General features: G+C 38.1%; 1 protein-coding gene across 1 annotated transcript in view; it reads left to right on the forward strand.

Moving 5' to 3' along the window:
* Positions 1-27,750, forward strand: part of LOC126471040 (voltage-dependent calcium channel type A subunit alpha-1) — a 380,574-nt gene that overhangs the window by 126,502 nt on the left and 226,322 nt on the right. The window contains exon 9 of the mRNA XM_050099107.1: positions 23,732-23,791. Within this exon, the coding sequence (XP_049955064.1) occupies positions 23,732-23,791 (60 nt within the window). The remainder of the gene's footprint in view (positions 1-23,731; positions 23,792-27,750) is intronic.

The raw sequence follows: 27,750 nt of genomic DNA on the forward strand, positions 1-27,750 counted from the left end.
GACTGGAAGGGAAAAATTTAGAGTGGAAACATTTCTCCCAGTACTCGACAACTTGTACGCCGAATTAGTGAGGAGGAAGGAAAGCTATAGATAACTGTTGGACTCCTTCACAGTATTCAGTAATCTTAAGAACAGATCATCTGACGATATTGCTCAACGTGCAGCAAAACTCCAAGTGTCATATGACACAGATTTAGAGCCTTTTTCCCTAGTGAATGTGTACATTTCGCGGAACTTTTGAAATCTTCTGAGATTAGTGATATACCAGTCGAAATGAGAAAATTGTTACGAAAAGAGAGGTTACAGTCCGTGTTTCCTAATGTTGACATTGCTCTTAGAATATTTCTATGTATGGCACTTACAAATTGTTCAGCAGAACACTTGTCTTCAGCTCTTAAGGGTATACGGAATGCCCTATGCTTACAATGTTAAATTGAGCTAAAAGTTAGGAACATTTTCTCATTTGTTATTTGTACGATACTCTTGATTTTTTCACAGAACGCAGAGATATGTTCTGCTTTTACGCTGAATTATTAATTTTGAAAAAATAATGTATAGTTTTTCAGATATTTTATTTTTTGTAAATGTTAAAAAAAGTTATACATTTTAACAAGTATTTTAAAATTTACATCCATTAATACAAAATAATTCCACATATCTTTTAATTCAGATATATTAGAAGGTCTTAAGGAACAACTACAGAAAATTTCATCTTTCTACTATAAATAGGCCCTGAGAAAATGTACTTTATACACAAAAAAAACTAAAGTTACGGGAAATTAGCTTCAAAGAAAAAACTAAAGTTACGGGAAATTAGCTTCAAAGTTTTTACTTCAGTACAAGCCTGCTCCATAGCTTGTATCATCAGAATCATCCAACAGCTTCCTCTTGATGGCTCTGCTATGCTGTCTAGCCATCTTTGAATATACTTTTATGGCATTATCTGAAGACCTAAGCCATTCCTTGTCCAAACAAAGCATAGCTGCGGCAGTTCGTAGTCCTACACAGAGCCCCAACTTCTGCAGAACTTTGCATTTTGTTATATTGCCCTGACTGAATGATGAGACAGCATCATAAACGCCAAAGTGAAGTGTGTTTATACCCACAAACACGGTTTTAGGTAGTCTATTCCATATCACATGGTTCAGACACTCATTTGGATTTTGAGTCCGGCTATGAAGACATTTCTTTAGTAGACTAATATCTGCGAGGTCTTGGAATATTGGTTTTATTTCATCCATTACTGCAGGTGGCAGATGATTGTATAGTTTCTTAGTTACCTTGCCTCTGTTGTACTTGCACCAACTATCGTCTCCTTTTGGACATAGCCCATGTTGGGAATTCTCATTGTTTGAAGCTGTATGAAAAAACAGAGCCCAGACTGCTCTTCTCATTAATTCTGCATCTGCTGTATTCTGTCTTATTGCTAGACCATAGCACTTCTGAATATGATCTATTGTAGCATCTGTCAGTCTATTTTTCCCATCTAAAGTTTTTCCATCGCTCAGTTTCTTGCCTTTCATGCTAGCCTTGAGCCGTCGAAGTCTTGATCTCATCCTTTTCTGAACATGGCCAACACACTCCAGTTTGGAAATTTTCACATCGTTACCATAGGGTCTCAGTTCCTCAATTTCTCTGAAAGCCTTTGAGTCACCATCTCCAAGATAATTTATGTATCTAATGTTGTACCATTTTACTGAGCGTTGATAAATACTTCTTACACCAGCAACTTCCATACCACCACTTGACCCATAGTAATTTGCCATGCACTCCTCTTCATGTTTATTTTTCATTTTCTCCTTGCATCTGCAATGCTTGGAAAGTATGGCCATATCAACTACCTTACCAGTGTCCACACTTGCAGCTGTTACTACACCATTCAGAGATGTGTGGCCTCTCTTCTGCCAGCTTCCTTCAAAAGCTATGGACAAGTCTCTGCTATTATTATTTTCAACAACTGCTTCCTCAACAGCACCTTTCATGTTTTCCTGTGGCACATCTTCTACAGCAGAGCCTATTGCAATTATGTGTTTGTTAAATTTTGAAGGTGGAGGAGGGAGGTTCATCACACCACACAACATGGCACCTGCAGCCCTGCCATTTCCTATACACCGTAATCCATAAACCAGTCTAATGTTTATATCGTATAGTTTACCTGTATCTGCAGTAACATGTGAGGAATTGAAGAAAGTAACACTGTGTTTGCAATAACTGCACATCAACTCTAATTCACAAGCAAGTCCTACATGTAAGTTTGTTTTCAATGAAACACCACATTTTCCACATTGTTTGCAGCACACATTGTTCTCCAAAACGTCTGATAATAAAGAGACGTTAATTACCTCATATTTTGAAGTCCCAGCATTTAGTTTCTTGTATTCTTCTTCAATTCCAGATAGTTTTCTTCTTGAAGCACTTTCCGGTCTAGTGGCAGCAGCATCACTCAATGTATCACTACCAGTGTTGAAGTAAGTCGCTACTGGGACATCAGATACTGATGAAGATGAATCAGACGAATTTTTAGTACACTTTACTTTCTTGCGCCAATGCACACGCTTTCTAAATACCTTCAGACTAGGTCTTGGCATGTTGAAGGAAAGAAAACTCAATGACTTCTCCACATACGACTTTCACAACAATGACATGGATGTACTCACAAAGGAAACAATACAAATGAAGCAGAATCTATTGTCAACTGTCTAGCAGTGTAGCCAACAGAAAAGCTAACTCTCTTGTGCTCAATTATATCTCTGGCAAGGCTGTCTATATCAGGTATATTTCGCGTCTCATATACAAGGTGTGGAACATCGTGTGTCGAAATTATTTTAAAAAATTATTTAAAATAGTTCTATTCACGTCATCCAAATATTTTGTACATGGTGTTAAACGGGAGAGTCTAAATTTTTCGAAAATGCATTTACCCAAAAATGGATTTTTTCATCGAAAAACTCGTTCTACGTTGTCGGAGGAGAGATGAACGCCTTGTCCATTCTCCCTAACTGAAAACCGTCTGATCTATGAAGATATGATCAATGAGTTCTCTGCCGTTAATGCCTGACGCAAACTTTGCTAACTGGTAAGTTTGTTTATTTATTCATATTAGTTTTAAAAATTTAAGATTGTAATGTGATTTTTATTATAACTTAGAGCACATTCAATGAATTTACAAACTACGCATTACCTGTTTATTTTACAATAGCCGATGGAGAACGCGGAACTAAACCTCGTTTACCTGCAGACGCGACCGAAGGCACAGTTCTAAACCAGGGCTTAACAACTGGCCGGTTTTGAGCGCGAGTACTAGCGTCTGCTCAGACACGTGCTCGCGAGCAGGTGCAAGGTCGCGGAATAGGGTGGGAGGGGAGGGAGGGAAATGTGCGCGCACGTTTGAATAGGGCCGCAGCGTGCCTATTGAATTCGCGCCGACTGTGTAACATTTAAAGTACTACGATCAGCTCTAACAGTCACTTCGCTGGTTAAGAATCATCTCGAGTCGCCGTTGTGTAACCCCAACCATGCTTTCGCAATTTTATCTGTTTACAGAAAAAGATGGTGTTGCAAAGTATTTAGTATGTCACAAAACGCTGAATTCTTTTAGGAAGTCTAATTTGCAGCGACATTATATGTCGTACCACGCGAAAGACTACGGAAGTGGAAAATGTGATGGGCCAGATCGTGCACAGGAAGTTATTAAACTTAAAAGGAAGCTATCCGAAGAAGATATGAACGACGAAGAAACATCAACTGAGGCAGCTCTCAGAGTGAGTTACAAAATTGCTTTGCTTTTAGCAAAATCCCTGCGCTCCTTCACTGATGGCGATTTAATAAAAGAATGTTTGGTAGTTGCAGCGGAACATTTGTGTCCATCTCAAATTGAACAGTTTCGGATTGTGCCATTATCTAACATGACCATTATGCGTCGCATACAGGACATGGCAGACGATGTCCAGAGCCAGCTTGCAAATATCTGTAAAGATTTTATGGCGTATTATCTAGCTCTGGACGAAAGTGTTGATATCACTGGAACAGCGCAGCTTGCCATATTTATTAGAGGTGTTAATAGAGATCTTTAGGTGAGGGAGGAGCTCCTCGATGTAGTAGCCATGAAGAACACTGCAACCGGAGGTGATATTTTAAGTAGTGTTGAAGAAAGTGTTGAAAATATAGGATTGTCGTGGAATTCTTTAGTTTCAGTGTCTACAGACGGTGCACCAGCGATGACAGGGAAAAAAATCAGGTTTCGTTGCGCTGTTGAAGGAGAAAATGCAAAAACTGACCGTGTCGAATGAAATAAGGGGCGTTCACTGTGTGATCCACAAGGAAAACTTATGTGCAAAGAGTATCGCTCTAAAAAATGTGACGAGAGTAGTTCATACAACCAATTATAGCCGGCCGAAGTGGCCGTGCGGTTCTAGGCGCTGCAGTCTGGAACCGCGAGACCGCTACGGTCGCAGGTTCGAATCCTGCCTTGGGCATGGATGTGTGTGATATCCTTAGGTTAGTTAGGTTTAACTAGTTCTAAGTTCTAGGGGACTAATGACCTCAGAAGTTGAGTCCCATAGTGCTCAGAGCCATTTGAACCAACCAATTATATAAGGAAGCAAGGGCTACAACACAGGCAATTTAAAAGCTTTCTTGACGATGTAGAAAGCCCATATAGTAGCCTGCCTTATTACAGCGAGGTCCGCTGGCTTAGTCGTGGCGAATTATTAAATCGCTTTTTTGCCTATTAGATGAGATAAATATGTTCATGGAAATAAATAACATGTGTGTTCCTGAATTGAAAGAGCCTTCATGGAAATGTGATCTCGCGTTCTTAGCATATTTAACTAGCCATCTGAATGCTTTGAACATTTCACTACAAGGTAAAGATCTGCTAATTACTCATTTCATAGATCGAATACGAGCTTTTAAAATGAAATTGACACTTTGGGTGAGTCAGCTGGAAACAGGAAATCTAGCTCATTTTCCTAAATTATCATCCATGCAAGATGTTCACAAAGACTGTGAACGCTATTCACATAGTTTAGTTGCCCTTAAGGAAGAATTTGATCAACGCTTTCAAGATCTGACAGCTCTAGACAGTGATTTTGATCTGTTCTCCTCTCCATATTCAGCGAATATTGAAGAGATTCGTCCTGAGCTGCAACTAGAAATTATTGACCTGCAGTGTGACAGAGAATACAGAGAAAATTTCAGAACAAGAAAAACATTTTGGAATTCTAAGACACTTCCCTCAGGATAGATTTCCTCGTTTGCACAAACTGGCGGCTACAATAATATCAATGTTCGGTTCCACGTATGTTTGTGAACAACTGTTCTCTGCAATGAAATGTAACAAGATGCGCCTGAGAAACGCATTGTTTGATCGAAATTTAAACTGCACGCTGCGCCTACAATGCACAGGAACAATTACTCCGAACATAGACGCAATTGTAAAGGGCAAAAAGTACAAGATAACCAAGAATCCCACACTTCAGTGACACCTTTTATTGTGTAACTGTTCACAAATTAATACGAATGTAGAGGCATACACTAAGCTAATAAAATTATGTGGCACGTGTACATTCTCCTTTATTTGTTTCATTTGTCACAGTAATAATTTGTGAGTGATATCCCTACAGGTGGCCGTGGATTTACATTGACTGGCAGCAGCTGTTGTGTGCCCCACGTGACTCTCCCCACTCTCCGCTCTTGTACGGCAGTGGGGGTAGCGTGCTCGCGCTGCTCCGTGTTCGCGCCTTGCTGCTCACAGCTTGATCCGCGAGCACGTATGTTGTGAAGCCCTGTTCTAAACGATACCCGAATGACCCAGGCCGCTCGGCGCTGTACAGTCAAGTCATACTGATACTGTTGTTTATTACAACTGATGCTTATTCTTTGCGTCTGCTGAAATGTATAGTTATCGCAGAAATATACGTTGTCGGAGAGTACGCTCAGATGAAAAAGCGTTAATAAATAATGTAGTTCAGTTCTGTGGATAAATACTTAAAAGCTTTGCTAATACCGTTAGAAAGAGCTATGGTGAGAGCAGTAGCTGCTGTACAAAACTGTTAAGCCCTTACATGGATTAAAGGTATTGTGTACACTTATTATGCAGCACCTTGCTACACAGACCCTAATGCTATATACGTTAACTATTAGATTATAAAACAAATTTGATTTCTCCACACTAATCTGTAAAATTGTGTAATAGCAAATCCAGTTCTGTGTTTGTTCGTCTGTATTTAGTTATTAGTTCGTGTGCAGAAATTTGTATTTCATTTCTTACGCTTTCCTTTAGATTCACGTATTAATACCGAACGTGTTTTTTTTGTATCAGTTCAAGTTATTAGATCGTAAAACGACAGTTAATTTTAATTTTGAACCCATCTCTGTAAAAGTATGTATTAATTTGTAATGTATGACACGTTCGCCTCAATTTTTTTAGATTGTAACACAACTTTTTTTTATTTTCATGTTCAACGGTTTCGTGTAAAAGAAAATATTAAAAGTTAATGAACGTATAACAAAAATCCGTTGTCTCCTAAACCCTCTGCTGAATTTTTTAGGCCATAAAATAAAAGTTATTTTCCTTGTGTTCGTTTCTGTTGTCTTTCAACAGATGAATGTGTTAACACAATGCAGCTTTAAATTTGTTTTATCCGCTGCCGTACACCAAGTACAGTACAGGCACCATATTACATTTTGATTGAGTGCGATTATAAGCCGTTCAACGTAAGAATAAAACTGATGTAAACATTGCACTATGTATTTTTCCGCGTTTGCTGGAACCTCATTGGATTTCCGTTTCACGTGGGACTGCAGCCTAGCTGCCTCGAGTACAGTCAAGCGCGATAATAAGGGTACATGTTGTAAGTGTTGTGCGTTACGCACACATCGACTTAGCCGTAATACGGGACAACAGTTTTACCGGCGCATTTAACTTGGCCAACACTGACGGGTCAGCTGGTACAGCTAGTATGAAGGCTTTCACGACCGGATGACATATCTTCTGGTAAACCTTCCGGGATGTAAGGTCGTGGTCCATGAAACGTTAGGAGCTGAAGAGTTTCATGGACCACGACCTTACATCCCGGAAGGTTTACCAGAAGATATGGTACAGCTAGCCTGCAGTGACGTAGCCAGATGCAGTTCACACGTAAAAAGAGACGAATAGAGGAGCAATACAGCTTCGAATGTCATTTAATTGTTAAGCAGAGTGAAATAATACACTAAAGATCTCCCACAATACGCTCCTTTGGCGACTAGAAGAAAACCGCAACACGCTATCGTTTTTAGCTAACGTACTATCGTAATTAAAAGCAAGAATGACGAAAATTCCTGACTTAACCACAGGCTAAATTTTCTGCATAAGCTGTGTGTAACGTAAGAGAGTATTGAATGATTTCACTGTGTAGTTAAATACTGAAGCCACTGCAGGTATTACTTAGAGTCAGTCGTCTGATAACCTCTTAGCACCTTCCTTATCCGAATCTGAGAAATACATTTCAGTTCTGGAAGAGTCACCTGCTACGTTGATAACGAGCGTATCAACAACAGAATCCACGAAGTCAACCAGGCGCAGCATTTTCTCTTCTTGTTTTATGACGAGCCATTCTATATCCCTCCAGCGTTCGGCAGTTAAGTGTGAAAAAGCTGCGTGCGTTAGTTCCAGTACGTCTGGCAGCTTAACAGTCTTGTTACTTCTCGGGCCAAATCCCGCAGCTTGGCTCCAGATCAGTTCTGTTGGGTTAATATTGTAATGGCAAAATGCAGCACTTGTATGATGTGCTCGATGCTGTGAAAATGATTGTTTTTCATGTTTCTACGATACTCATCTACCTCTGCGTTACAAAATGTTGGACATAGTCCAAATAAATAGTATTTGGTTTTTCATTTTTGACTTAAAAATTAAATTATGTTTTTTTAAATTTAAACAACTTTTATGAACAATCCTTCATAAAACATCGATAATTAAGAATTTGTATTTGAAGCGGAAACAGGAATTTCGCGTCCAATAGGTAATTAGAAACAAGAAGACGTGTATTAGTCATAAAAAATGATGATGAGTTTTATAATTACGAGAGGTAGCTATTTCAAACTAAACGAGATAAAAAAGACGGTGATACAGAGGTTTGAACCAGCACCCATACAACATGTCGAGGTTCATATTTATATAACTCTGAGAAAACTTCAACGCCGATTATCTCCGTAAATTCATGAAAAACATTAAGAACAGTCTATTTCTCGGCACTTCTTAACCGTGTTCCTCGCGCGTGTTTCACTACGGAACAGAAAGCAGCCTCAGCCATTTTTATACTGCACATTAACAGCGTGAGTCAGAGCACAACGCTGCAGAGGCTGTGACTGTACACGATTTTTGAAATTAAAACTACGTAGCTAAAGCGTGATTAAGAAAAACGTTGATGGCTGTTAATACATTTGAATATCTTAAAGTTTCATTTAACGTAACTTAAGATATCTGATACATAAGTAGGACCTACTTCCAAGAATGTAACAACACTAGTGTACTTGTGTTACGGCTTCTGACCAATCATCACGTTTGTGTTTGTTGACATCAGGTTTATTCTTATGATGAACGTATTATAGACCGCTACAGTCGCAGGTTCGAATCCCAGGTGCTATAGTCTGGAACCGCGCCACCGCTAAGGTCGCAGATTCGAATCCTGCCTCGGGCATGGATGTGTGTGATGTCCTTAGGTTAGTTAGGTTTAAGTTGTTCTAAGTTCTAGGGGACTGATGACCTCAGAAGTTAAGTCCCATAGTTCTCAGAGCCATTTGAACCATTTTAACCAGAAGTGAATTATTTAGTTTCACCTGAGTGCTTCGGTAGTTAGGTTTTTGAATCTCTGGTATTAATCTAATTTTTTAGACATAGTTCCTGTGTTTTCGTCAGGGTCTACAGTAGAGCTGCACAGCACTTGCTGATAGTCCGTTTATCTGCATAGTTTAGTTTTCCACGGTCTTTAGTATGAACAGGGACTGCAATTGTTGTGTGCGGATGCGAGCTGAGTTGGTGACACTTTGCTCTCAGCTTCAGGCTTTGATAGCTTCGGTTACACAGCTTGAGGCTGCAGTGGATGGGCACCACTGCTGTGGGCTGGCTGTGGGGGTCCAATGGACGTCCAGCATATCCGAAACCTCCGATCGGTCCTCACCGGTGGCCAGCCCAGTTATTGCTCTCACTGAGGTTGACCCCTCACCTGTGGTCGAGTGGGAGGTTGCTCTGGGGCGTAGCAGGCGGCGAAAGAATTTCCAGGCAGGCGCACGTAAGGCCTCCCCGCTTAGTATGGCAAACAGGTTCCAGGTGCTGTCTGTGGCTGACACTGTTGCTGAGTCAGATGCTGTCGCATGTCCTAAGATCTGGACAATCACAGAGGGTGGAATTATTGATAATTGGGAGCTCCAGCTTTAGGCACGTTATGGGCCCCTTAAGGACATGGCTGCCAAGAAGGGAAGGAAAACCAATGTGCATTCCGTGTGCATACTGGGTGGAGTCATTTTAGATGTGGAACGGGTCCTCCCTGATGCTATGAAGAGCACAGGGTGTAGCCAACTGCTGGTGGTTGCTCTCGTCGGCACCAATGATGTGTGTCACTTTGGATCACAAGGGATTCTCTCTGACTTCGAGCGGCTAACATAAGTGGTAAAGGCTGCCAGTCTTGCTTGCAAGAGGAAAGCAGAGCTGACCATTTGTAGTATAGACAACAGGACCGATTGCGGACTTCTGGTACAGAGCCGAGATGAGGGTCTGAATCAGAGGCTCAGACGGTTTTGCGACTGTATAGGCTGCAGATTCCTCGACTTACGCTAAAGGGTGGTTGGGTTTCGAGTTCTGCTGAATAGTTCATGTGTCAACTATACACAGGAGGCGGCTACACGGGTAAAAGGGGCTGTGTGGCGTGAACTGGGCGTTTTTTTAGGTTAGATGGTCTCGGGAAAACACAAGATGGACTTCAGCCGCAAAGGGTGCAGGCCGAACACAGGAAGAATGGGGATACAGGAACCATCAGTATAACAGTTGTAAATTGTCGTAGCTGTGTTGGGAGAGTACCAAAGCTACAAGCGCTAATAAACAGCACTGATGCTCAAATCGTTATAGGCACTGAAAGCTGGCTAAAGCCGGATATAAGCTCAGGCGAAATTTTTGCGAAGAACATAATGGTGTTCCGAAAGGATAGGCTAAACATGGTTGGCGGTGGCGTGTTTGTTGCTGTTAGAAGTAGTTTATCTTGTCGTGAAACTGAAGTAGATAGTTCCTGTGAGTTAGTATGGGCACAGGTCATTGTTGGCACCCAGAATAATATAATAATTGGATCCTTTTACCGACCTCCCAATTCAGATGATACAGTTGCTGAAAGGTTCAAAGAAAACTGGAGTTTGATTTCAAACACGTACCCAACTCATACGATTATAGTTGGTGGTCACTTTAATTTACCCTAGATATGTTGGCAACCAGCTACTGTAGAAGAAGTATTAAATACATGGTGGTGTATCTGCATATGTTAAAAATAGTGTGAACCTAATCTATGAAGTTATAGATGTAAGTGGACTGAACATAAAAGCAAAATTTGAAGCTGCAGCCATAATGTTGCCAAACCTGGAAATTATAATAGCTTCAGTATACCGCCCCCCAAAACACAATGAAGACCTGTTTGTGGAGCTTCTGGAGAAACTGATACTCTTGCTACTCAAATAAACAAACTACAGAGTACTAATATTTGGTGATATCAATATACACATTAGGTTTAAGAGTAGAAAGGTTGATCACTTGCTAAAAACATTAAGAGTCCTTAACTTCAGCTGCGTAAATGACAAACACACGAGAAGGGAAGCATGTCTATATAACATAATTTGTAATTTTCATCTAAACAAAACAGAATTCAACACAGTCAAGCTAGGCATTTCAGATCATGAGGGACTATGGCTCAGACAAACTCTTAACAGTAAAGCAACTGAAACTTCCACAGACTGTACTAAAATTATAAGGCCAATTAACGAATCAAAGCCAAACAAGTTGATAAATAATTGTATTTAATAAAATGGAATAAAATAATAACCACTGCAGGTGCAAATGAATCTACCAACAAATTTCTAGAACTGAAAATTTTGAAGCATGTTGTGCTAAACACTGCAAGAAAATATTAAAGCAAAATAGTTACACCAAACCACAAAATCTAAAAAGCTGGTACACCCTACATCTAAGTAGAATAAGAATCATAATGCTACTCTATCATGATAGGTCCAAGCACAATAATGCTGACAAGGTCTAAAATCAAGGCAGCTAATGATCCATATATACTGAACTCAGTAAATAAATGCAAACCTGCATGGGAAATTATTAAAACAGAAACTAACTGTGATGATAAAGTATACCAGATCACAATTCCACCTGATATTCTAAATGCGCATTTTGTCAGTCCTCAATCAGATAACAGCACAATGGAGAATGTGAGCAAGGCAGAGGCACTGCTGCCAGAAATGACCAGTAAGTAGACAGACAGCTTTCACTGGCCTTGTGTAACTGAGAAGATGGTCAATGAATCAATAGCTAAGCTCAGTAATTCTAGGGCAGAGAATTATTATGGTCTCTCGAATTATGTTATTAAATACATCAGAAATCAAATTGTAACACCACTGACTAAAATAATCAACAAAATTTTAAATGAAGGTAATCATCCAGAATGTTTAAAAATTATCTGTAGTTAAACCAGTACATAAGAAAGGAGATATAGCATCGCCATATAACTATCGACCAATATCACTTATACCCATAATATCAAAAATAATAGAATACTGCATGCATAAACAGATGAGTCAATATTTTGAACATAATAATATACTCACCCCCTCATAGTATGGTTTCAGCTCTAGCCTTTCTACAGTCAAAGCAGTTGAGAGTATGGTAGCAAAAGTATACAATTGTTTTGAAAATAAAGATATTATGTGTGCAACACTGTTGGAGCTCAGTAAAGCTTTTGATATGGTCTCCTACAACATTCTCATAAAAAACTCTACCACTACAGAGTGAGAGAGAATGCTCTATGCCTAATGCAGTCATACTTGGACAATAGAAAACAGTTAGTTAAGGTAAATAATCAAATGTCAGAATGCCTCCCATTTGTAAAGGGTGTTCCTCAAGGATCTGTTCTTGGACCTTTCTGTTTCATTATTTATGTAAATGATTTATCTGCAGTTGTATCGTGTGATGCAGTGCTATATGCTGATGACACAACACTCATCACATGTGGCACCAATGTTGAAAATGTGGAACACAGCATGGCAGTGGCAATGGAGAGGTGCACTACTTGGCTTGAGGCAAATGTACTGCAGAAGAATGATAGTAAAACTGAAGCTCTTGTATTCAATCTGAGAGCTCCCAGTCATGGCAACAAAACAGTAATATTATTAGGATTTCATATAGATCAAAAGCTCAGCTGGGATACTCACACAGGGAAGATATGTAGCAAATTGGCACGTGCCATATATCTGCTGTACAAGCGGAGGAGCAGTGTCAGTAAAGAACTTCTGTTGTATGCGTATTTTGCATTCTTCCAGTCGCACCTGAGTTATGGAATACTATTATGGGGCAGTTCCGTAGTCTCGAAATTAGTGTTTAAATGGCAAAAGAAAACCATAAGGTGCATAGCGGAACTTCGCCCATATGAATCATGTCGAGAGTATTTTAAGAAATTAAATATAATGACAGTGCCTGGTCTGTATTTTTGCAACTGCTTTGTCTTCGTTAAAGAAAATCTGAGTAAATTTGACTTAAGGAGAACAGTTCATGACCACAACATACGAAGTGGACATACAATTAATATGCCATATGCTAGGCTTGGAAAGAGACATAACAGCTACAAATATCTTGGTCCTGTCTACTTAAACAAATTACCTGAAAATGCCTACACAGTGCCAGTAAATAAATTTAAAACTAGTCCCTCGAGGTGGATCAAAAGTAAAGTAATTTACTCTGCTCAAGAGTTCTTTGTGTATGTGACAAATGACCCACTTTCCTTATGACAATGAACTATAAATTAACTGAAAACTACACATATGCCATACTGTGCAATTATTTTATTACTGTTTCATGTACGTATTGTTAATTATCCGTTTGATTATTTATTTGTCATTCACTGAACTATGTAGTTCATTTGTCTTGTAATTGACCTAATAGGAAACTTCTTGTTGTTTTGTACACTTGCACAAATATGTATTGCATCCATCCTGGATTATTGTATTGTAGTTAGTAACATTTGTCATGTCAAAGCTTATATTATTATTATTGTTATTATTATTATTATTATTATGTAAACAGTGACGACACCAATTGCATGTAAATATGCTCAACAGTGGAATAAAACATTTGTATTTGTATTTGAAAATACATGTTTAATTCCGGAGGTACGCATAACACATAAAACATCCGAAATTGTGCTAAACGCATTCTCTGAAAATTATTTCGAGCAGTTAGTTCATATGCTCATGCGAATAGTAAATGGTTGTGTAAACACACGTGACCCCTTAGCAACAAATAATCCTGAGTTAATAACGAGCATCAAAACGGAACACAGGGTAGTGGTAGCGAGACTGAATATTGTAACCCCCAAATCCTCCTAAAATAACCGGAAAATATACCTGTTCAAAGAAGCAGATAAAAATTCAGTTGACGCCTTCCTGAGAGACGATCTCCACTTCTTCCAAATTAATAATGTAAGTGTAGACCAGATGTGGCTTGAATTAGAAGAAATACTATCGGCAGCAATTGAGATATATATAGCAAAAAAAGTGACAAACAACAGAGCTGATCCTTCTTGGTACGCAAAACGTGTGAGAACACTGTTGCAGAAACAACGAGGCAAACATGTCAAATTTAAACACGAAAAATCCCTAAAATTGGCGATCGTTTACAGAAGCTCGAAATTTATCACGGACTTCAATGCGTGAAAACTTTGTCTCGAAATCTGGCAGAAAATCCAAAGACTTTCTGGTCGTATGTGAAGTATATTAGCGGCAAGAAATAATTAATGCCTTGTCTGCATGACAGTAATGGCGATACTATCAAAGGCAGTGCTGCCAAGGCAGAGTTTTTAAACACAGCCTTTCAATATGCCTTCACAATAGAAGGCGAAGTATTTTTTTCCTTTGTATTGTCTTACAAGCATACAACTTTTTAGCCATCACAAATAAATGTACTGACACACATAACAAGGTAACATTTTTTCTTCGTCATACATACTGTTTAGGTCATACAATGACTAAGTAAATATTCCAGAATTCCAATCAAGAACAGCTGCCAACATGAGTAACGTAGAAGTAAATATCCTCGGAGTAGCGAAGCAACTTAAATCACTTAATAAAAGCAAGTCTTCTGGTCCAGACTGTACACCAATTAGGTTCCTTTCAGAGTGTGCTAATGCATTAGCTCCATACATAACAATCATATACAACCGTTCGCTCGACAAAAGATCTTACCCCACAGACTGGAAAGTTGCACAGGTCACACCAACATTCAAGAAAGGTAGCAGGAGTAATCCACTTAATTAATGGCCCATATCGTTAACGTCGATATGCAGCAGGATTTTGGAACATATATTGTGTTCGAACATTATGAATTACCTCGAAGAAAATGGTCTATTGACACACAGTCAACATGGGTTTAAAAAACATCGTTCTTGTGAAACACAGCTACCTCTTTATTCGCATGAAGTGTTGAGTGATATTTGCAAGGGATTTCAGATTGATTCATTTCATTTCATTTCATTTTATTATCTTCCTGTATATCATTTACATGATGTAGGAATTGTCACAACAAAGTTATCATACTAGTACAAGTACTACAGACATAATAATGGAATATCACTTTCAAGGCATTTTTTAAAAGTACAAATTTAGACATATAAATTAAAATTTTTGGCAATAAATTTACACACAATCAAAGTACTCATCTACGTCATAGAAAGTTTTGCTTAAAAGGTAATTTTTAAGCTCAGTCTTAAATTTTACTTCATCTATTATTGCCTTCATGTACACTGGCAGAGCATTGTATACTTTTATTCCAAAATAACTTACATGCTTTTGGGTTTGTGTTGTCCTTACCCTTTCTACATACAAATTCTTACAAGTTCTAGTATTATAATTATGGCAGTCCTCATTTGTACGTAGATTTTTCATATGTGCTCTTGTACACAGAATGCTTTTATAAATATACAGTGATGGTATTGTGAGTATTTGCAGTTCTTTGAAAAGGGGCCTACAATGAGTTCTTGGAGAGTTATGTGTTATGATTCGTATAGCTCTTTTCTGAAATTTGAAGATATCTGTTAAGCTTGATTTAGTTTTACCCCAGAACACTATGCCATAAGACACGATGGACTGAAAGTAAGCAAAATACACTAGTCTAGTACAGTCTGTGCTGCATACTCTGGATAATATCCTCAATGCAAAACATGCCGAATTGAGCCTTTGGGATAAGTACTTGAGATGGTCTTTCCAGCTTAAGTTTTGATCAATGTGCATGCCCAAAAACTTTGTGGATTGTACACTCTCTATCTTCTTATCCATTAGTTTTAACTGGAGGTCCATATCTTGAGTTGCTTTGCCATACTGTATATAATTTGTTTTACTTAGATTAAGTGTTAGCTCATTAGCATTAAATGACTAAGTAAATATATTTCAGGACTATATCAGTTGTGGTAGTTAATGATTTTTTATCATCACTTATAATTATGCTAGTGTCATCTGCGAACAACATTATTTTGGTAGAAATATTAGGATTTTTTATGTCATTTATATAAAGCAAGAATAATAAGGGACCAAGAACACTGCCCTGTGGGACACCAATTTCCAATTTCTTTGCATCTGAGACCCACTTGATTTTCTGATTTTTATGTTCTGCGATGACTTCTACTACCTGAGTTCTATCTTGAAGGTAAGATTCAAACCACTGCTTCACAACTCCCCTTACACCTATTGCCTCCATCTTGTTTAACAGAATTTTGTGGTTTACTGTATCAAAAGCTATAGATAAATCTAAGTTAATTCCTACTACACATTTTTTAGTGTCGAGACTCCTGACAATCTCTTTGGTATAGGCATGGATAGCTGATTCTGTGCTGTGGCCCGAGCGAAAGCCATGTTGATTGCAGTTTAGAAGTTTGTGAGCATCTAAGTAATTTATGAGTCTGGTTTTCATTAATTTCTCTAGAATTTTTGAAAATGATTGGAGAAGGGATATTGGTCTATAATTTTCTACCTTGTATGGATCTCCTTTTTTAAACAGAGGTCTAACCTTAGAGATTTTCAACCTCTCAGGAAAAACACCTTCACTGAAAGACAAATTGGCAATATGTACCAGGGGCTTTATAATTTGTTTGGCAACTTTTTTTATTATTGACACAGGCACTTCATCCACACCTGCAGACATTTTTGATTTTAGACTCTTTATCACCTTTAATATTTCATTATCATTTGTGGGAGTTAACAACATACTACTGTCTACTTTTGGGGCTGTTAATTTCTCATGTTTGGTAAAGTTTTTACTTAATGACACTGGTACACTTAAAAAGTAATTATTAATGTAATTTGCCAGAGTTTCATCTTTTAATTCAATATTTTCACTATTTTTAGTACTATTTCCTGATCCTTGAGGCCCTTACCTGTTTCCCTTTTCACAATTTCCCAAATAGTTTTTGATTTATTGCCTGATTTTCTTATTAATTTATCATTGCTTAGTAATTTTGCTTTTGTAATTACTTTTCTATATATTTTTTTGTAATTTGTTACATATTCTTTAAACTTGGGGTCAGTCCAACTTTTCAGTCTATAGTTAAGCATTTTCATGGTCCTGGAGGAATTTCTAATACCTGTTGTGATCCAGGAGTTAGCATGTGTATGCCCAAATGTGTTTGTTTTGACAAGTTTCTTAGGAAAACACATTTCAAAATTCAACATAAACAGGGAAGAAAAAACATTATATGCAGTGTTTGTGCTAGTTTGTAACAGTACTTCTGCCCATGATTGGTTAGTCAGTGTATTTATGAAGTGACTGCAACTATTTATGGAGAAGGTTCTTTTGTACATTTGGTATGAACTATTTTTGGTCACAGGGGCTATGGAAAATTTAAGGATAAGTGCATTGTGATCAGATATTCCTAGGTCAACATTTATTACATCTATATCTGTGGCATTTATATTTGTGAAGATATTATCTATGAGACTTTTTGAAGAGTTTGTTATTCTTGTAGGGTTAGTTATATGTGGATACAAATTGAAGCTATGTAAAACATTCAGGAACTGATCTTTGGATGCACCTTCAGTCAATAAGTTGACATTAAAATCTCCACTTATAATTATTGTTGATTTTTTATGATGTAATATTTTGAGCAATGCCTCTAACTTATTTCTAAAAATTTCAGGATCACCACATGGTGATCTGTACACTGACATTATTATTAATTTACTCTTTTGCATATTCAACTGTATTGCTGCAGCCTCAAAATGTTTTTCTTCATTCAAGGATTCAGTTACAGTCATATTTTTAACCTTTACTCCAGGTTTTACATAAATGCAAACACCACCATGTCTTGTTTCCTTCCTGCAAAAATGGCTTACTAATTTGTATGGAGAAATGCAAATATTTTCTAGTTCATAACTCATGCACCAATGTTCTTGAATGCAAATACAATCTATACTAGCTTCACTGGCTGCAATCTCAAGTTCTAATATTTTATTTTTAATGCATTGTATGTTAAGGCTCATTATTTTTAAATTATTGACATTAGATTGAGAGGAGTTTGTACTCATGTTTCCCAATGTTACCGGCTGTTCCTTGCTGAGGCTGGGTACCAAAAATCCTTAAGAATTACACGTTTCCTGCTCCTTGTGTTTCTTACCCCTGGACGTGTCACCATACTTGTTGTATCTGTAGTTGTAGCTGCTGTTTCAGTGGATGCTGGAGGTGTTTCTGAAGCTGATGATTCAGTGGATGTTGGAGATGCTGCCAGTTTTGATGCTGAGTCTGGTTTTGTAAGTGATGTTCCAGTTGATACTGGAACTTTTGCTGAAACTGTATTTTTGTTTAAATCTTGAACTACAGTTGGCACTGACGTTACTGTGGACGTTGAAGCTGCGTATGAAGCTGATAAATGATGCTCCGATGGTGTTGATTTTTCTTCTGTTGATGATATCTGAGTGGCATTTTGTACCACTGTTCTTGCCTCTGTTCTTCTGATTGATGGACTAGTCACAGATTCTGGACTTGATTTTGAACCTGCTGGGGAGGGTGGTACATCTGCTGCTGATGATAATGGTTCAGCTGTTTTTGATGATTTCGACACTACTGACAATTTGGCTGATGTGGCTGCTGTACTGGACGACACTTCAGATTTTTTTACTTCTTCTAACGTCAAAGAATCTTCTGTTGCTACCAATGATTGTGGGACATCAGCTCTTCCTATTTCCACTAATGTTGATACTTTAATAAGGCCGTTTTCAGACAGTGTAATAGTGTTTCGTTCTACTTTAGAGTCTTTAATAGCATTCGATATTTCAGCACTCATGGCTTCTTTCCCTTTCATGTTTCTGTGAAGTCCATGCTCTGTAAAATGCTCTCTGCAATCACTATTTATCCCAACGTATGTAGCATTAGGATAACCTCGACATATCTTAGCGAAAATTCTGTTGGCGGTAATAATCTCAGTATTCACGCAAGAGTTTACCATGAGATCATACCTATGAGGGATACTGACAACAAAAAATTTCACTTCAGGCATTTTGCAAATTACTTGCTTTAAAACTGTTGTAGCACGTCTAGTTTCATTGTGGTATACATCGTTGGCGCCTCCAATTATCACACATGTGCTGCCATTCGTCATAGATTGATTACAGCTATTTAAAACTTCACATAGTGGCGCTCCTGGTTTGATTACGCCAGTTACCTTGAATCCTGTTTTCTTAGAACTCATAATTTCGGCTACACCTCTTCCATGGCTGTCTGCTAGAATAAGGATTTCATGTCTATTTTCCAACGTGTGTTTTTTGTTTTGTTTACAAATAGCAGGCCGATTTGTTTTGCTTTGTGAGCGCAATTTAGCGTTGATCACAGAACTGTCCGTGTGGATGATGGTACAATTTGATTGTTCTTTCTCCTCTGTGCTATTTTCAAGCACACTAAACCTATTACTTAGTTTTAAAGTAAATCCCGCTGTTTTTGTTTTTGGCCGTGTGCTGCTTATTTGACTGGTATTTGAGAACTCTTGTAGGCTAGATTTTGAGGAATTTCTCACACTTATTACCAAGTTTTCAAGCGTTTTTGCGTATTTTATAATATAATCGAGTTCTTTCCTAAGTTCGCTCTCTACATTCACTTGCAAACCTGCCCTGTGCATTTCACTGGCATTGTCCCGCCCGTTGCACTCTATACCGCAGTCGCACTTATTTAGAACTTCCGATCGTGAGAAACAATGGGTATGGCACCACTTGTGATTGAACGCACAGATTCTTAATCCATTTAACACAATTTTATGGCATATGGTACACTTCACTGACGAAATACGATCACAAATTACCGAGCGATTTGAAACTACGTGTAAACTCGCCGCCATCATATGATGCAAGTCAGTTAATATATGGACAATGACTGATGCTGAATGCTTAGTTACCTTTGTGACTGTGTTAGTCAATGATTATGTTCTATAGCTGTACGTAATGTTCAAAAATACGTTGCAGAACTCATCCAGGTTCAAGGTGTTGACGTTTAAATCTCCACAAATGAGAATTTTGCCCTTAGGATTAATAATAATGTCCAATACTTGGATTAGTTTTGCTATGAATATATCTATGTCACCACCGGGAGAATAGTAGATACTATCTTACACTGATTACTTTTCAGATATTTGAACTATGTAGTTTTCATTGATATACTGCTGGTAGTTTTTTCCCTTCATGAAAGACTTCATTAACCTTTTAAAATCACTTCATCATAGTCATGCTTCTTGTGTTTGTATCAGAAGTAGCAATGATGTAAGTTTCCTTCTGGTAGACATATTGCAAAATAAATACATTTAAATAAGTACTTAAGTAATAATAAGTAATGTCATTTCACCAACACAGTTTTTTCTTCAATGCTTCAAATAGATCCCATATTTATGGATGTCTGGAAGGCTTTTGACACTGTACCACACAAGCAGCTTGTAGTGAAATTGTGTGCTTATGGAATATCGTGTCACATATGTAACTGGATATGTGATTTCCTGTCAGAGAGGTCACAGTTCGTAGTAATTGACAGAAAGTTATCGAGTAAAACAGAAGTGATTTCTCTCGTTCCCCAATAGTGTTATAGGCTCTTTGCTGTTCCTTCTCAATATAAACGATTTGTAAGACAATCTGAGCAGCCGTCTTAAGTTGTTTGCGGATGATGCTGTCACTTATCGACTAATAAAGTCATCAAAAGATCAAAATAAATTGCAAAACGATTTAGAAAAGATATCTGAATGGTGCGAAAATTGGCAGTTGACCCTAAATAACGAAATACCTAGGAATTGCAATTACGAACAAGTCAAATAGGGAGGAACGCATAGAAAATATTGTGGGAAGGCTAACCAAAGACTGCGTTTTATTGACAGGAAACTTAGAAAATGTAGCAGATCTACTAAGGAGACTGCCTACACTACGCTTGTCCGTTCTCTTTTAGAATACTGCTGTGCAGTGTGGAATCCTTACCAGATAGGACTGATGGAAGACACCGAAAAAGTTCAGAGAATAGCAGCACGTTTTGTATTATCGTGAAATATGGGAGAGAGTGTCACTGAAATGATACAGGATTTGGGCTGGACATCATTAAAAGAAAGGCGTTTTTCGCTGTGACAGAATCTTCTCACGAAATTCCAATCACCAACTTCCTCCTCCGAATGCGAAAATATTTTGTTGGCACCGATCTACATAGAGAGAAACGATCACCACGATAAAATAAGGGAAATCAGAGCTTGTACGGAAAGATATAGGTATTTGTTCTTTCCTTGTGCTTTACGAGACTGGAATAATAGAGAATTGTGAAGGTGGTTTGATGTACCCTCTGCCAGGCACTTAAATGTAATTTGTAGAGTATCCCTGTAGATGTTGATGTAGTAAACAAGGACCACAGCTCTGCCTCTGTAACCATATGAATTGGGTGTCTCCCCCTTACAGTCATCAGGCTCGTTGTCTGTATTGAAAGGACAGGCATTGAGTTACAGACAGGCACAATGAAAATGACTGCTAAAATGTTTATGCTTTTAGACAAAGTCCTTCTGAAATAGAAAACACACACACACACACACACACACACACACACACACACACACACACACACACACACCCAAGCACAACTAACATACAAATGGCCACTGTCTCCTAGTGCTGGGTCCCAACTGGCATGTGTGTATTACATGTAGTTGTGTGTATGTGAGTGTGGTTTCTATTTTGGAGGAAAGACTTCATCCTAAAGCTGAAACATTTTTCATTGTGCCTGTCTGCAACTGAACACCTCATTTACGTGGTGAGTAGCAATCTATCTTTCATTTATTGTTATTATTCCATGCTGGACTACCCATTGTTTGACACTATATTGTTTTGCCAGATATTTGCAATTTCATTTTTGCAGCGCATAGATAGTCAGTCCAAACAAATATTGGTCCTCAGGTGTTTCATGTGCCTCCAAGGGCTGATGGAAAACATTGCTTTATATTTCATAACAACCTAAATCATTTTTAAAGAGGAATTTTGATAGAGTGATTCCAAATTAGTTAAGTGCAATATTAGTTTTAATAGTAAGTATTCACAGGGACAGAAAACTACATAGAATAACCAATACTCTAGTGAAGACTGAATGGTGGTGGCAGACAGACAGCATGGCTTGGGCAGGTACACAACAATGGGAAAGTTGGGAACATTCAAGAAGTTTTTGCAGAACAGCTTGAATGTGTTAACTGTTTTGCTTCGACCAATATTATGGCTACAGACCTTATTCTTCATAAATAGATAATGCCCACTTAAAGTACTATGCACATATTGCAGCAGAGTTAATGTATGATGTGGCTGCTTTCACAGGTGGCCCTGTCTCTGAGGCAAGGTATAGGATAAGTGTAACAAGACTGGAGTAGGATGTGCTGGGTGGATGAATAGGGCAGGTCATGCATCTGGATCTTCCATTGGGACATGATCTTTGTGGCAAAGAGTTAGCAGTGGGAGTGGCATTGGGATCGATCAGGATGTTGTGCAGGTTGGGTGGGCAGTGGAATACCATTTTAGAAGAAGTGGGAAGGAGTGTGGGTAGGATGTCCCGTATTTCCAGGCACGGTGATAGACAGTCAGAGCCTTGACAAAGGACATCGTTCAGTAGCTCCAGTCCTGAGTAATATTAGGTGATGAGGGGGGAACTTTTTTGCATCTGATTCTTGAGGTGCTGAGATGATTAGGGTTCTGCGAGGATATGGCACAGAAAATCTGTTTTCTGGCTGGGTTTGGGGGATAGTACCTATCAGATAGGTGGAAATCAATGTCAAGGAAGGTGGCACGTTGAGTTGAAGAGGACCAGGTCATCAGTGAACCTGAACCAGACTATTGGAGTTGAGGTTTTGGGAGGCTAGAAGGTTTCCTCTAGATAGCCTTTGTACAGGTTGTCATAGGAGGGTGCCATGCAGGTGCCCATTGCTGTGCCACAGATTTGTTTGCATACCTTTCCCTTAAAGAAGAAGTAGTTGTGTGTGAGGATGTAATTGGTAAGGTGTATAAGGAATGAGTTGTTTGGTTTGGGGCCAGAAGGATGTCAATGAATCAACATCTCTTCTATTTGGTGAGTAGTCTTCTTTACTTCTAAACAATGTGATTTTGTCATTTTTCTCTTCTGAACTGCTGTAGTATAATCATTTTCTCTTAAAAATATAAACTGCTGGAATCATAATTGGAGGCCATTTTATATACTGAAAACTGGTGACCCATATGTAAAATGTCATATTGGTGTTGCTGAGTCATCACTTAAATCATTTACATTTTGTTATTGTCACTTGGTAAGGCTTTGATTTTATTTAAGGCAAATGACTTCTTAAGGGTTTATCAACTTCTGATGTATATAAGAATACAACCATGCACAAAATAGTAATAACAAAATATATTGTTACTGATGAGATTTTGTTGTTCTGTATCAGTCCACTCAGTGGAAACTGCTCAAACCATAGAAATTACAACTCGGAATTATACAAATATGAACCAGATGTATGGAACCATTACTAATTTATGATTTAATGGAGTTGCATCGGAGGTCAGTGTTGGGCTCTGAAAATGGCATCCAGTTAACATTTGTCAGACCATGGAACACTAAGTTTAGAGTGAAATCTTTGTTTTCTATGAAAAGTTTTTTATTTTTTATGATCATAAAACTATTTTTTTACCAGCAAAGTTTTTGTAGTCTGTTAGTGTGTCATATAAAATTAAACTTGTCTTACTTCAACTGAATTAGAGAATGTTGCATGATACTTACACTCTATATCTGTATTACTGATGCACCATACTTCACTTATGAGCTTCAACTGCCAATTACTAGTATGTTTACTACTTTCTTTTTACTAAGTTCAAGCCATTTGTCATATTCTGTATGAAAATGAATTATTACTGTCACATTGATTTCACTAAACATTTGTATATAAGATATTGAAGAATAATCACACTAGACACTTTTTTTTTCTTTTTTCAGAGGAAGTAATCCTTGCAGAAGAACGAACTACAGAGGAGGAAAAAATGCATATTATTGAAGGTATAATCTTGCACTTTTAACAGTTTCATCATGCAAATACGCTTAAGTAATGTCAATTTTTCTGTAATAAATTAATCTGTTGATTGTTTAATGTGTGACCTAGTGTATGTGTTCCACTGCAAAACTAAGAACATGACACGGAATGCAGCAAATTATCACAAGAGTAACTATTTATATGGATTTGCAATTATATCCATCATAATACAGTCAGTTATTTGTTGATACTTCTGTCTCCTCCCACTCAAAGGAAACCCATTGAATGCCTAAAACAAGGAAAAAGTGGTTATTTCTATCTATAACTGTTTTAGGCATATCGTTTATTCACATTCTGGTGACAAAAATCCATTATGTGTATTATTTACTCTTTGATAATTCCATTTTTGTTTTCTTTAAATTGGACATTTTTGGTTTTTGAGTAGAGAATAACTGTTGAAGGTAAACTAAATAAAGAGTGACAGTTTTATGTTGAACGTATGTGATAGAAAAAGAAAAGAAAATTACTTTCCAAAATTTGTTGAATTCACAGAGACACAAGTGGGTTTGACAGCACTTACCTTCAATAAACACAACTTCACAACAGACAATAGACATGCATATAGGTAAATAAACAAATAGAGCTTTTAGCTTTTGGAATCAAATATTTCTTAAACATAACCATGATAGTGGACCTGGTTTGTGCCTTAGCATTGTTATATTTTATGAATAAGACACAGTAGCCACTTTAGGAGTACACACACACACACACACACACACACACACACACACACACACACACACACACACAAAAAAAACCACAACCACAACCTGTGCTCCTACATCGTGCTGGACGGACACATATGTCGGGACTGCATTTTGGCAGATGGTCTAGGGTAGGGCAGGGACTGTATCAGGTGAGGTGGTTACAGGAGAGAGGTGTGAGGCAGGAAGGAGGACTGGTAGGTGGGTAATTAGTAGCTTGGAAGGAGGCAGCAGGTTTGATGGCTAGGAATGCGGGAGGGAGGGGTGGCAGTTTCATGGGATAGACACGTGATACACAGGTACAGGAGCCGGTGGGGTGCAGTGGATGATGAAGGTGATGTGGGGACATGTATGTCAAAGGGCTGATAGGAAAGAGTAAGGGGAAACATGTTGTGTAGAGAGTATTAGGACAGTGATTCAATGGAGATTGAGGCAAGGAGGGTTATGAGAGCGAATGATGTGTTGCGGGGGTAACTACCTTCTGTGTAGTTCGGAAAAGCTGGTGGTGGAGGGAAGGCTACAAATGATCCGGCGTGCGAAGCAGCCATTTAACCTGAGCATTTTGTGTTCAGCTGCATGACGTGCTACTGGGTGGTCAACTTTGTTCGTGGCTAAAGTTTGGCAGTGGTGACCAGTCATTCTTGAGCTAATTTTTTATTTTTATGATGAATTTAGAAAAAAATTTCTAAATTCAAATGGTATATTTTTGATTATTTCATTTGTGCCGTTGTCTGCCACAAGAGCTCAGTGTAAATTCTGGTTATTAGTTTCATGGTTACTTTTACAGTGGCTGTAGGAACACAAGCAAATACAAAAATTATTTTTTTCCAGAGAAAATGCTTATGCTTATCTTTTGAAACAAACTGTGTTTTGTAATATATCACTACCACAATAGCAAACATGATATGAGAAACCAAATTTCATATCAAACTCATGTATCTGTGAACAGCACAAATGTAATAATCAAAAAGTTATCTTCTGAAACGGAGATTTGTTTCTGAAATACACCATAAAAATGAAAAAAAGAGGTGGTTTGTGGTGTTTTATTTTTGTATAAAAGTCGCTGACTCATTCTTCAGAGAAGAGAAGAAGATATAGTCAGTGGAGGGATGCTCTTCTTCTTCTTTTTTATTTGGGTGTGTGCATTGAGGGGAGGGGGGTCAGAGATCATTCAGAACCCATTAGCCTTAGGACTTAACTACGTAGTGAGTATAGTGTGATAGCAGAGTTAATGAAGGTGCACTGACTTACAGTAAGGTAACACATTGTGTTTTGTTACAGTCATGGACATTATAAAATTTAATTATGTTACAGAATACCTGCTATGGGTGTGATAGTAAAAGTTATGAAATCTGTTGGTTCAAGATAGTTTTGTGTACAAACTGCTATTGTGTTTTGAAATGTTTTTGATTCACTGTCTGTAATAAACTCTATGATTCTGTGCTCCTAAAAGAAGTGTTTAACCAGAGTTTAAAACTTAATTTGGAATTAGATCACTATAAATACATGTGGAATACTGGCAAGTAGTATAATTCTGGTGCACAGTAATGGTTAGTGTGAGACCTGAATATTTTTTTCTGTAAATGTAGTTTTTCTTATTAATGGTAGAAGATTGTTACAGAAAAGCTGAAAATGTCAGCTGGCAGACACATGAAGAAAGATGGATAATATCTCATGAAAACAGATGTAGAAAATTCCGTAGACTAGTTTTTCAGTGTGGAATTTGTGATTATTATTCATGTCCTCTCAGATCACTCCTGTAGAGACTGTGAAGCTAAAACCAGATTAATAACAGTTCACATTGTGACCTATGTGCAATCTCTTGTCCTAAATGGCATCTGTGACCAGCAAGGATCATTAATACATATAGTACAATCAAAAACACTTTATACTGATTTGTAGAGTACTGGTATGGATGTGTGTACAGAGATGTGAGAGTATGTTATTTTAAATTGTGAGCAACGGCAGCCAGATTTCCACATTTTGCCTTGCTTGCTGTCGCTCAACCGACTGTGGTTCTCTGCTGTCCCCTTCATTTTAACAATGGCTTATCGCTTTGGCTCACTATGTGTTTATAACTTGGCATGAATGATGGGGAGTGGCTCTAAGTCAGTTACCTTTCTGCTATGAGTTATTAAGTAGAATCTCTGTCACTTGAGGATGCATCTTCAGCTGACATATACTTGTTGCAACTTTAAATAAAAGTATTTTACACTCACAATGGATCATTTCATTCAAGATGTGAGGAATTATTATTTTTATAAAACCATCTCAGCCACATCATATATTTATTTTTAACTCCATAGTTTATCCTGTTTTAAGTGATTGCATATCATACAAATATTTAAAAAATTTAAATTACTGTCAGTAGTGAAATATATGTACATGTTTTAAGAACACAGAATACAATAGGATACCGTTTGCAGCACACAGGTGTACCAATCCATTGAGACAGGAACTAACATTGCTGGACAGACGTTTCCTTCAACATGCTGAGCTCAGAGTTTGCTGTATGGTAGTTTTATAAAAACAGAGGTTGTCTCACAATTATAGTCAGCTGTGGCACACAAAAGCCAAATGATATAGATGTACAGTTCCTGAAACCGGGATGTGTCACCTTTTTTATAACAGACAATCTTTGTCGATCATGAATGCACATGCACTCCGTCTTCGGGCCACAAGTGGCCCATCGGGACCGTCTGACCGCCGTATCATCCTCAGTTGAGGATGCGGATAGGAGGTGTGTGTGGTCAGCACACCGCTCTCCCGGTCGTTATGATGGTTTTCTTTGACCGGAGCCACTACTATTCGGTCGAGTAGCTCCTCAATTGGCATCACGAGGCTGAGTGCACCCCGAAAAATGGCAACAGCACATGGTGGCTGGATGGTCACCCATCCAAGTGCTGACCATGCCAGATAGCGCTTAACTTCGGTGATCTCACGGGAACCGGTGTATCCACTGCGGCAAGGCCGTTACCATGTCGATCATGAATGGTTCTTGTAAAATAATCCATTAACATATCGTTACTCAAGCATTATGTATATTCAGATTTACAAAATAAATTTGCTATGAGCAAAATAAAATTTTATGTTCTCTGCATTTAATAATAGGTACTCAATAACTTTCATTTAGGGCTCTTGAGATGTCATTTATTATGAGAAGAGTCTATTTTGATATAAGTATGTATATTATAGTGTTATTTTCCTTTTTATCATGACCA

Source organism: Schistocerca serialis, chromosome 3 (assembly GCF_023864345.2).
Source record: "Schistocerca serialis cubense isolate TAMUIC-IGC-003099 chromosome 3, iqSchSeri2.2, whole genome shotgun sequence".
In the NCBI taxonomy this organism is placed as follows: Eukaryota; Metazoa; Arthropoda; class Insecta; order Orthoptera; family Acrididae; genus Schistocerca; species Schistocerca serialis.